The sequence below is a fragment of the Oratosquilla oratoria genome, chromosome 1 (genome assembly GCF_046742065.1).
Source record: "Oratosquilla oratoria isolate Oo_2021 chromosome 1, ASM4674206v1, whole genome shotgun sequence".
NCBI lineage: Eukaryota > Metazoa > Arthropoda > Malacostraca > Stomatopoda > Squillidae > Oratosquilla > Oratosquilla oratoria.
The window spans coordinates 35,027,728-35,040,995 of NC_134777.1; the positions used below are offsets into that span (position 1 = coordinate 35,027,728).

Sequence of the window (13,268 nt, forward strand, 5' to 3'; positions counted from 1 at the left end):
ACAAAAACTTAACTAAAGAAATAGAAGAATTAAAAAGACAGTTAAAAGAAGTAAAAGAGGAGAATGAGGAATTAAAGAGGAATAATAAAGACAATAAAGAGGCCATAGCAAAAGAAGCACAGGGTTGGAAAAAAATCCAAGAAAACAGTGGAGTTGCATTTACTGACATAATTAAACGGCAAATGAAAAAACAAACTGAAGACTCAGTTATTAAAGTGATGAGACAGAAGGAGAACATAGTAAGAGACTAAGCAGATAAAAAGAAATGTATAATTATATTAGGAATGGAAGAGAAACATAACCTAAATAGAACCACAAGAATCAACGAGGAAAAAGAAAAAGTAAGCAGTTTACTAGAATTAGTTCAGGAAGATGAACCTGAAATCATGAAACAAATTGAAGAGATGTATAGACTCGGAAAATATAGTACAGATAAGACCAGACCAATTAAGATTAAATTCAGGTCACAAACGACGGCAGAGAATATCTTAGCAAAAACAGGGAAACTAGCAGCAAGTGAACAATATAAAAAGGTATGGATAAAAAGAGAAATGAATAAAAAGGAAAGAGAGGAGGAAAGAATGAAAAGACATGAAGCTAAGAAAAAAAAAACGAGAACAGAACAGAGTCAGAAAAAGAGAAATTCTATTGGCGAGTAGTGAATATGAAAGTAAGGAAATACGACATACTAGAGAAAAACAAAGGGGAAACAGAGAATACAATGGAAGTGGCAGAAAACTAAAAGTGTCTTACACAAATATAGATGTATTAATAACATGATTGAATGAGCTGAATGATTATCTGAAGGAAAAAGAACCGGACATAATGGGAATTGTAGAAACGAAATTAAAAGGTCCACTACCACCCAACAGTGTAGGACATGATGCATATAATTATTGGATTAGAAACAGAGAGACAAAACAAGGGGGTGGAGTTATGTTCCTGACTAAGAAGGATATAAACGTGAGGTGTGTCACATATGGAAAGAATAGAGTAGAGATGATTATGATCAAAGTGGAAGACAGAGATAAGAAGAGCAGAAAGTTTGTGATAAATTATGTGTCTCCAAAAACAGCCTCGTGGGAAGAGAGTGAACATAAAAGTATGTTAGAAGACACAAGGAAAAAATTAAATAAGATAATGGAAGATGGAGGAAGAATAGTTATAATAGGCGACTTTAATTGCAAAGAAGTCTGCTGGGAAGAGATGACAGTAAAGGGTGGAGACGACACATGGGGAAATGTTCTACTCGAGATGATTATTGACCATACAATGACACAGTGGATGCAAGAGAACACTAGGTATAGAAATGAAGAAGAACCATCGAGACTAGTGGAAAAGATTGAATATAAGACAGCAATAAGTAAAAATGACCACATATTGATTGAACTGGAACTAAACGAGGAAAAATACGTGAAAAGAAATGAACAATATAGAAAAGGAAGAATGATGTATGAAAAAACAAACTTTGATATAATAAGAGAATTCTTTCAAAAAGAAAACTGGGAAGGAATATACAAAGAAGAAACAACAGTGGAAGAGAAATGGAATATTTTGACAAAAAAATTATAAAAAAGGAGTGGAAAAATATGTCCCAAGACAAAAACAAGAAAAAGAATATGTAAAGTGCTGGTACAACAAAAGTTGTAGGGAGTTAAAAGACAAAAGAGATAAAGCCTGGACCAAATAGAAGAAAGACAAAAGACCTGAAAAATGGAAGATATATACTTGTTATAGAAATGAATATGTACAAGTGTGCAGAGAGGAAAAGAGAAAATATGAAAAAGATGTCATAGAAAAATGTAAAGATCAACCAAAATTATTTTACAGATTTGTAAACAACAAACTGAAAAACAAACAAGATTTGGAGAAATTAAGACAAGGAGGAGTTGAATACACAGAGGAAATAGAAATGGCGGAAATTATGAACAAGCATTTTAAATCAGTGTTTACAAGGGAGAACATACAACCTGAAGAGATCGAATGGAAAGGGAAAGTCCCCCCTATGAAAGAAATAGAAGCAACAAAGAATGAAATAATGAAACACTTGAGTAATCTTGATGTCAGAAAATCGCATGGACCAGATGAAATAGCAAACTGTCTTTTGAAAGAATGCAGGAATGAACTGGTAGACAAAATACATAGCATAATAAACAGTTCCTTGAAAGAAGGAAAAGTTCCAGAAGATTGGAAAAAAGCAAAAATAGTACCTATATATAAAGGGGGAAATAAAGAAGACCCTACCAACTATAGACCAGTCTCTCTAACAAGTACAATAGCAAAAATTTGTGAAAGAATTGTCAAAAGTAGATGGGTAAAATATTCAGAAAAAAAAAAAACGTGCTACATCCAAGGCAATTTGGATTCAGACAAGGACGATCATGCGTCACCAATTTAATATATTTCTATTCAAGGCTAATAGATATAATACAAGAAAGAGGTGGATGGGTTGATTGTGCATTTCTAGACCTAAAAAAAGCTTTTGACAAAGTACCACATAAGAAGTTGCTTAAGAAATTAGAAACTGAAGGAGGAATACAGAGCAAACTGCTTAAATGGATGAAGACTTTTAATGTTATCCTTGTGTCTGCTAACATACTTATATGTTCACTTTCTTCCCACGAGGCTGTTTTTAGAGGTACATAATTTATCACAAACTTTCTGCTCTTCTTATCTCTGTCTTCCACTTTGATCATAATCATCTCTATTGTATTCTCTCCATATGTGACACACCTCACGTTATCCTTCTTAGTCATGAACATAACTCCACCCCCTTGTTTTGTCTCTCTGTTTCTAATCCAATAATTATATGCATCATGTCCTACACTGTTGGGTGGTAGTGGATCTTTTAATTTCGTTTCTACAATTCCCATTATGTCCGGTTCTTTTTCCTTCATATAATCATTCAGCTCATTCAATCCTGTTATTTATCCATCTATATTTGTGTAAGACACTTTTAGTTTTCTGCCACTTCCATTGTATTCTCTGTTTCCCTTTTGTTTTTCTCTAGTATGTCGTATTTCCTTACTTTCATATTCACTACTCTCCAATAGAATTTCTCTTTTTCTGACTCTGTTCTGTTCTCGTTTTTTTCCTTAGCTTCATGTCTTTTCATTTTTTCCTCCTCTCTTTCCTCTTTATTCATTTCTCTTTTTATCCATACCTTTTTATATTGTTCACTTGCTGCTAGTTTCCCTGTTTTTGCTAAGATATTCTCTGCCGTCGTTTGTGACCTGAATTTAATCTTAATTGTTCTGGTCTTATCTGTACTATACTTTCCGAGTCTATACATCTCTTCAATTTGTTTCATGATTTCAGGTTGATATTCCTGAACTAATTCTAATAAACTGTTTACTTTTTCTTTTTCCTCATTGATTCTTGTGGTTCTATCTAGGTTATATTTCTTTTCCATTCCTAATATAATTATACATTTCTTTTTATCTGCTAAGTCTCTTACTATATTCTCCTTCTGTCTCATCACTTTAATAACTGAGTCTTCAGTTTGTTCTTTCATTTGCCGTTTAATTATGTCAGTAAATGCAACTCTACTATTTTCTTGGATTTTTTTCCAACCCTGTGCTTCTTTTGCTATAGCCTCTTTATTGTCTTTATTATTCCTCTTTAATTCCTCATTCTCCTCTTTTACTTCTTTTAACTGTCTTTTTAATTCTTCTATTTCTTTAGTTAAGTTTTTGTTCACCTTCTCTAGTTCTTCCAATTTTTCAACTCTCTGCGCAATCTCTGCCATTTTACCGAACCTCTTCTCCCAATGTTCGGTCATTTTCTCAAGTTTTTCCTCTGGTCTTGCTAATCGGGGGAGGTTGGTATCCCCCACCCTCATTAAGTCCCTGGAAATTATTATCCTCACCTACCATTGTGGTGCTCTTATCTATATTTCTAATCTTTACATTTTTGTTAATCCCTTCACCAAAATCATCGGTCCTTCGCTTGTTTACAAGACGCCTGGCCTCCTGGACCAAGTGCTCCCCTTATTCATTTCCTTCCATTTCCCGCAGTAATCCCTCCCCTTCTCCTTTTTCCTCACTTTCCCACTACACCACGAGCTTTCCCCTTCCCTGTAAATACAATAAGGTACTTCCTTTGCGTTGAGATCCACGAAAATTTCACTTTTTCTTCAGAACTCCAATCTTCGCCGTCCATCTGACTAAAGTGTGTGTGTGTGTGTGTGTGTGTGTGTGTGTGTGTGTGTGTGTGTGTGTGTGTGTGTTTGTGTGTGTGTGTGTATGTGTGTGTGTGTGTGTCCCGTCTTCATCTCTCGTTTTATCTAGACTGTTTTTATATTCGTGTATCGTTTTTGCACACACCACATTTTCATCTAATTTGTTTCAAACGTCTATTATCCTGTGGGTCTGTTCTATAATTTTCTCTCTCTCTCTATTTTTTCTTTCCGTGTCCTCTTGTATCTCTACTATCCCATTTTATTAGATCCTCTCTATCAATAGTTTCTATGCCTATTATGATTCTATAAATAGTTATTAAGTCTCCTCTCTTCTTTGCTCTAATGTCCTTAGCTCAAGTTTATTAGTCTCTCCTCATATGATAGTTCTGAGAGCGTTGGTGCCAATTTTGTGATTGCTTTTTGTATTCTTTCAATTTTATTATAATTTTTTTTTGTACTTGGTGACCACGTCGTCGCTGCATACTCCAATAAAAGTGACTAGTATTTTCTTCACCATTTCTTAGTCCAGGTATGTAAATGCTACTTTGATTGTTCTTAATAAATTATAAGTTTCTCCAAAAAAATTGTTTATATGTTTCTCAGGGGACATATTATTCATAATAATGACTCCAAGGTCCTTCTCATTTTCCACTTTTATTTTCTTCCTCACCCATTTTATATGATCCCACTATTCGTTTTTTGCTTCCTCCAAATTCCATTATGCTACACTTTTTAATATTGAATTCCATCTCCCACTTTTTGCTCCATTCCCATACTTTATTGAGATCACTCTACAGGGACTTACAATCTTTTACAGTGTTCAATTTTTTTCAACAATTTTGCATCATTCGCAAAGAAGCTCTTATAACTTTCAATTCCTTTATCCATATCATTAATATATGTAGCAAACATAATTGGGGCCAAAACTATTCCTTGCGGAACTCCACTAATCACTTCATCCCATTTAGAATGTTTGTTTCATATCACCACTCTCATTTTTCTTTCATGCAAGAAGTTTCCCATCCACTTCAGCAGTTTGCCCTGTATCCCTTCTGCAGTTTCTAATTTCTTTAGCAACTTCTTATGTGGCACCTTCTCAAAAGCTTTTTTCAGGTCTAGAAATGCACAATCAGCCCATCCATCTCTTTCTTGTATTACATCTATTAGCCTTGAATAGAAAGACATCAAGTTTGTGATGCATGATCGTCCTTGTCTAAATCCAAATTGCCTTGGATTTAGTACGTTGTTTTCCAAATGCCTTACTCATCTAATTTTGATAATTCTTTCACAAATTTTAGCTACTGTACTTGTAAGAGAGACCGGTCTATAGTTAGTAGGGTCTTCCTTGTTTCCCCTTTATATATTGGTACTATATTTGCTCTTTTCCAATCTTCTGGAACTTTTCCTTCTTTCAATGAACTGCCTATTAGACTATGTATTTTGTCTGTTAGTTCATTCCTGATTCTCCCAAAATCCAGTTTGCCATTTCCTCTGGTCCATGCGATTTTCTGACATCAAGATTACTCAAGTGATTCAATATTTCATTCCTTGTTACTTCTATCTCTTTCATAGTGGGGACTTTCTCCTCCCACTCGGCATCTCCCTCGTAAACACTGATTTAAAATGCTTGTTCATAATTTCTGCCATATCTATTTCCTCCTTGTATTCAATTCCTCCTTGTCGTAGTTTCACTAATTCTTGTTTGTTTTTCAAGTTGTTGTTTACAAATCTATAAAATAGTTTTGGTTGATCTTTACATTTTCTATGACATCTTTTTTGCATTTTCTCTTTTCTTGTCTGCACACTTGTGTTTGTTCATTTCTATAACTAGTATATATTTTCAATTTTTCAGGTCTTTTGTATTTCTTCCATTTTATCCAAGCTTTATCCCTTTTGTATATTAACTCCCTACATCCTTTGTTGTACCAACACTTTACCTATCCTTTTTTTTTTTTTTTTCTTGGGACATACTTTTCCACTCCTTTATAATTTTTGTCAAAATATTCCATTTCTCTTCTACTGCTGTTTCCTCATTGTGTATCCTTTCCCAGTCTGCTTAAAAAAAAAAACCCTCTTATTTTGTAAAAAAAAAATTCATACAGCAATCTTCCCTTTCTATATTGTTCGTTTTTTCCATGTATTTTTCCTCGTTTCCAGTTCAACTAATATGTGGTCACTTTTACTTATTGGTGTCTTATATTCAATCTTGTCCACTATTTTGGGTTCTGATGTGATTATTAGGTCCAGTATCGATGGTTCTTCTTCATTTATATACCTAGTATTCTCTTGTATATATTGCGTCATTTTATATTCTATAATCATATCAAGTAGTGCATTTCCCCATAGGTCGTCTCCACCCTTCACTGTCATCTCTTCCCAGTAGATTTCTTTACAATTAATGTCACCCATTATAACTATTCTTCCTCCATCTTCCATTTTCTTATTTAGTATTATCCTTGTATCTTCTAACATGATTTTGTGTTCTCTCTCTTCCCACGAAGCCGTTTTAGGAGGCACATAATTTACCACAAACTTCCTGCTCTTCTTGTCCCTGTCCTCTATTTCCATCATAATCATCTCTATTCTATTCTTTCCATATGTAACATTCCTCACATTTATATCCTTCTTAGTCAGGAACATAATACCACCTCCTTGTTTTACTTCTCTGTTTCTAATCCAATAATTATGTGCGTCATATCCTACACTGTTGGGTGGTAGTGGACTTTTCAATTTTGTCTCTACAATTCCCATTATGCCCGGTTCTTTTTCTTTCAGGTAATCATTCAGTTTGTTCAAACCTGTTATTAAGCCATCTATATTTGTGAAAGACACTTTTAAGTTTCTGTTACCTCCATCGTGTTTTCTGTTTCCCTTCCGTTTTTCTCTGCTATGAACCATTTCCTCACCTTCATATCATATCCACTACTCTCCAATAGAATTTCTCTTTGTCTGATTCTGTTCTTTTCTCGTTTTTTCCCTTGGTTTCTATTCTTTTTGTTTTCTCATCCTCTCTTTCCTCTTTATTCATCTCTCTTTTTATCCATACCTGTTTATCTGATCACTTTTTACTAGTTTCCCTGTTTTTTGATTAGATATTCTCTGCTGTCGTTTGTGAGACCCGACTTTAACCTTAATTGGTTTGGTCTTGTCTATATTGTATTTCCCTAGTCTATATATTTCTTCAATTTCTTTCCCTATTTCTTGTTCATCTTCTTGAATTACTTTTAATACCTTGTTTACTTTTCCTTCTCCTCCTTTACTCCTGTAGTTCTATTTGGATAATGCCTCTCTTCCATTCCTAATATAATCATATATTTCTTTTTATCTGCTAAGTCTCTTACTATATTTTACTTCTCTCTCATCATTTTAATAACAGTGTCCTTAGTTTGGTCTCTCATCTGTTGTGTCACTATATCTCTTATTTCAATTTTGTTATTCTCTTGGACTTTTTTTCCCCAACCACTTACCCCTTATGCTATGGACTCTTTATTGTCTTTATTATTCCTCTTTAATTCCTCATTCTCATCCTTTACTTCTCTTCAACTGTCTTTTCTATTCTTCTATTTCTTTAGTTAGGTTTTGATTCTCCTTCTTAAGCTCTTCCAATATATCAGCTCGTTGTGTAACTAGTGCTAGTTGGCTAAACCTAACCTCCCATGCTTCGTTCATTTTTGTTAGTTTCTCCTCTAGATTTACTAGTCGGTGGAGGTTGTCATCTCCTCATTAAATCCATAGAAGTAACCATCTCCTCTTTCCATTGACCTGATATTATCTATATTCCTACTTTTAATACCTCCACTCACCTGTTCGATCTCGTCTGTGTGATCTGCACACCTTTTGTTTACACCCCTTCTGACGTCCAAGGCCCGTTCCTCCCCTTCCTCATTTTCCTCCATTTTCCTCAATAATGTCTCCCCTTCTCCTTTTTCTTCACCTGCCCACTATACCACGAGCTTTCCCCTTCCCTACTAATAGAACACAAGTCCTCTTCGCTGAAATCCACGAAGATTGCGTATTTCCCGGAGTTCCAATCTTCGCTGTCAATCCAACGTGTGTGTGTGTGTGTGTGTGTGTGTGTGTGTGTGTGTGTGTGTGTGTGTGTGTGTGTTTGTGTGTATAGTATTATATATATATATATATATACACACATATGTATATGCGGTATATATATGTATACAAATATGTGTGTGTATGTATATATGTATATATATGTATATATATATATATCTATATATATGTGTGTGTGTGTGTATGTTTATATACATACATATGTATATGTATACACACATATATATATATATATATATATATATATATATGTATATATATATGTATATATGTATGTATATATATATATGTATATATATATACATATATATATATACATACATATATGTATATGTATATATACATGTATGTATATATATATAATATATATATATATACATACATATATATATATATATATATATATATATATGTGTGTGTGTGTGTGTGTGTGTATGTGTATGTATGTGTATATGCATATATATATATATGTGTGTGTGTATATATGTATATACAGGGTGGGGCGCGGAAACTTCCCGATTTGGGGATTGAATTATAAAGTGTTTACACTTCACAATTCTTTATTCTACTTTTATGTCTGTCACACAACATGGGAGATTTACTTTTACACAGTTCTAAAAACAATATCTTTTAAATGTCCACCTCCATTGTCAATACACTGATTCAGACGATTTCGGAAGCTTTGGTTTACTCTCTCTAGCATGGTGAGCAGTATATTGGCTATTTGAGTGCGGATGGCATTCTGTAGGTCTTCCAGGGTCTGTGGACGGTCGTTATAAACCATGGACTTGAGATAATCCCACAGGAAATAATCACAGGGGGCTAAATCAGTTGAGCGCGCTGGCCAGTTTAAATCGCCTCTCAGGGAAATCAGCGCGCTCGCCTGATTTAGGCTCCTATGATTATTTCCTGTGGGGTTATCTCAAATCCATGGTTTATAACGACCGTCCATAGACCCTGGAAGACCTACAGAATGCCATCCGCACTCAAATAGCCAATATACTGCTCACCATGCTAGAGAGAGTAGACCAAAGCTTCCGAAATCGTCTAAATCAGTGTATTGACAATGGAGGTGGACATTTAATAGATATTTTTTTTAGAACTGTGTAAAAGTAAATCTCCCATGTTGTGTGACAGACATAAAAGTAGAATAAAGAATTGTGAAGAGTAAACACTTTATAATTCAATCCCCAAATCGGGAAGTTTCCGCGCCCCACCCTGTATATATATATATATATATATATATATATGTATATATATATATACACATATATATGTACATGTATATATGTATACTAGCCAAATTACCCGCGCGTTGCTGCGAGTTCGTGAATCATCCCTAACCTAACCATATCCCACCTAACTTTAACCCTTAACCCTAACCAAAATATATATTTTTAAGTGAAACATAGTTATCCAAGTACCTGGAGTGATAGGGTATCGGAATATATATGGTTATGAGGGTCTATCTGCAAAACCCTAGGAGGAGTTCTTGAACATACAAACAAACAAACAAACAAATTGACAGACAAATGAAAGATAGTAATTCAAGTACCTTGGGTTATAAGATTTCAGAATATATATGGTTATAGTGTCTATCTGCAAAAACCTAGGAAGAGTTCGTGAATAATCTCTAATCTAGCCATACCCCACTTAACTTTAACTCTTAACCCTAACCAAAATATATATATTTTTTTAAAATGAAATATAGTTATCCAAGTACCTGGAGGGATAGGATATCAGAATATATATGGTTATGGGGGTCTATATGCAAAACCGTAGGAGTTCCTGAACAAACAAACAAACAAATAAACAGACAGACAGACAAATGAGGGATAGCTTTCCAAGTACCTTGGGTTATAAAGTTTCAGAATATATATGGTTATTATAGGGGTCTATCTGCAAAAACCTAGGAGTAGTTCGAGAATAATCACCTAACATATATATGTGTATATATATATATATATATATATATATATATATATATATATATATATATATATATATATATAATATATATCTATATATATATATATATATATATATATATATATATATATAGATTTAACTTTATTTTTTATTTATTTATTTATTTATTTTTACTTACGTTAGGGTCCCTGTTTCCGAGCCATGGCGCCCCAGGTAACCAGGAGGGTCCCTTTATGAATGTCATCAAATAATCTTTGAGCGACGACATCTTCCGGGCTTTACCTTCTATGCCCAGAATGTAGTAATACTGCAACAAAACATAGGAAATATACATAGTTTGGGAAATATCCATAGAGCATCATCATATTATCCATTAACTCCTTTTTTAGAATTAAGAAGACAGACCCATGTACTGTCCATACATACATAACTACATACATACATACATACATACATACACACACACACACACACACACACACACACACACACACATAAGTACATACGCAAATACATATGTCCCGCACATTTCATAAATCTGCACAGATTATAAAAATTCTTAAAATGTGCAACACCAATAATGAATTAACACCTGGGCGCACAGATAACGAATCCATTAGATATTCACACATTATGAAGATTCGCAATATGTGAGGTTAGGTTCTCCCACACCTCAGTATTACTCATGTTAGAGGTCAGTTTTTCCCAACTTCGTCTGGCGCTTAGGTAATGTGTGCATTTCTAACGGATTTGTTACCTGTACACCCAATCATGAATTCATCAATTGTGCCGCATATTTTATGGATATTCGTATTCTGTGCACATTCAAAAAATGTGCGTGACATGTATGCATGCATACGTAATTACTTTCTTTGCACTATCGAGATGGAAAGCTTTGAAATAACTGAGCAAGGACTGCTTCATCCCTAGATGTACATGAAATTCGTGTAACTCATATAGTCACTGAGTCAAGTGAAGAAATATGAATATATTTTAAGGAATTTTGAGGTTTCAGCCAACTCAGCGGGGGAAGGGTGAGCAGGGCTGCCAACCGAAAACGCAGGATCGACTGAGATCCTTTGAGTGAATTGCCTAAAACCTGAAAGATGGTAGATTAATTGTATTACCTGATTATACAACAATTCGATGGTCTGAGGTGAGTTGACGTTTCCGTAGTTGGTCGTACGTTTTGGGTCGTATTCCTGGAAGGTCCCAAATATTCGGTCCCATATGATGAAAATTCCGCCATAGTTTTTGTCCAAGTAGATCGTGTTTGTTGCTGTGAGAGGAAACTCCTACTTAGTTATTTCTCCCTCAAGGTGCAGAGAAGGTCTGAAGAGGTCTGTTCATTTCGGCAAAGAAAATAGAGACGACGTGACGTTATGAGTTAGTGTGCTAGCCAGGTTGGGAATGCACGCTACCTTGAACGAAGATGTTGTGACAAAATTATTTGAAAGTCAAATCATTTGACTGTCTTACCTTTTCATGAAGCCATGCCTCTGTGTCTTGTTTATAAATGAAGTGACCTGTTCTTGAGACCTATTCAAGAACAGCCTTCGTGTACTAAAGTAAATAGGCAAATTTGTGTTTCATTAATATAATAATTATAATTAGATAATATGTATTGAAGATCAACACATACTCAACATATTCTTTCCTTCACATAGTTTAAACTCATTTTGAAAACCATATTATGTGTGTGAACATTGTGAGGAATGTGGATAGGTGGTAAGGGGAACACGGGGTGAGAGAAATACTTTTATGCTTAACTAGTTTCGCCTGAGTGGCCTCTTCAGAGGAATAGTGCTCGAAGTAAAGCTAGCCAATTTATATATAACAAAAGATGGAGAAAAAGGGACGCGGCGACGTGTCTTGCCTGAATACCATTCAACACGTCCTGCCGGTGGGATGAGTTGTCCACTGTTCGGTCACCGCTGTCGGTGGAGGAATTATCCGCCTGCTGGTCGTTACGTGGGATGAGTTGTCCGCCTGGATCAAGGGCTCTATGCGTTTTGTCCAAGATAATGATGCGTGCTGCTGCCTTAGCCCATACCAAATCCCTAGTCCTCTTATTAATGTTTTTCTGGTTGGTGATAAATAAAGACTCCACCTTTCTTTTCGCCTGGTGAGGCTATCCATGATTGTTTTTGTGTCATCCCATTTCGGTAAATGACCTTGTTCGTCGACATGATTAACTAATGCACTGCTTATCCTGTGGTGTCTAACATCTGCTTTATGTTCTTTTAGCCTAGTGTCTAGGCCCCTACTAGTTTCACCAAAGTATTTTTGATCGCATCCGCCACACGGAATTTCATAGACTAAACTGATTTTATTTTTGCTTGCGTCTGGCTTACTTGTTACTAGATCCTTCACTATCGCACCGGTGGATGTCTCAAGTGAGATATTACGGGTTTTCTCTTCCAGGGTGCAAAGTAATCCCTTAGGGTACTTGAGTCTTTCAAATGTCGACTTTGTCAATTTTATTTATTCCGTTAAGAATTCCTCACTTCAAATACGAGACGCTTTCAGAAAAAGCTCTATTACCACACCAGTCTTCTTCCTCCTATCATGTGCACTATAGAAATGAATTAATTTTTATTCGTCGGTTTCCTGTAAATTATAAATTTAACGTTACATCTTGACCTTATTAACGCGGTGCCCAGAATAGGTAATTGTCGTCTAACTCACTTTCGACCGTATATTGGATATTGATATTCACACTGTTGAACTTAGCTAATAAAATTTCAGTGTATGTATTGGAGTGGGTGATCACGAGTACATCGTCTATGTATCTTAACCATACAGTTCTTTAACTAGTTTCACATTATAGTGCTTCTTCAGAAAGCACCATAGTGCGAAACTAGTTAAAGAATAAACTCTCGTTCTATTTGTGTGCTTTCCCCTCTGCCTCTCTCTCTCTCTCTCTCTCTCTCTCTCTCTCTCTCTCTCTCTCTCTCTCTCTCTCTCTCTCTCTCTCTCTCTCACACACACACACACACACACACACACACACACACACACACACACACACACACACACACATATTTCGGAAAACTCTCAGGGAGAGTGTTTCTTTGTAGGGACCTCACTG

General features: G+C 35.2%; 1 protein-coding gene across 1 annotated transcript in view; it reads right to left on the bottom strand.

Annotated features, from left to right (window-relative positions):
• Positions 1 to 13,268, bottom strand: part of LOC143030466 (alkylglycerol monooxygenase-like) — a 100,636-nt gene that overhangs the window by 10,649 nt on the left and 76,719 nt on the right. The window contains exons 5-6 of the mRNA XM_076193617.1: positions 11,305 to 11,456; positions 10,356 to 10,484 (exon numbers count right to left, since the gene is read on the bottom strand). Of these exons, the coding sequence (XP_076049732.1) occupies positions 10,356 to 10,484; positions 11,305 to 11,456 (281 nt within the window). The remainder of the gene's footprint in view (positions 1 to 10,355; positions 10,485 to 11,304; positions 11,457 to 13,268) is intronic.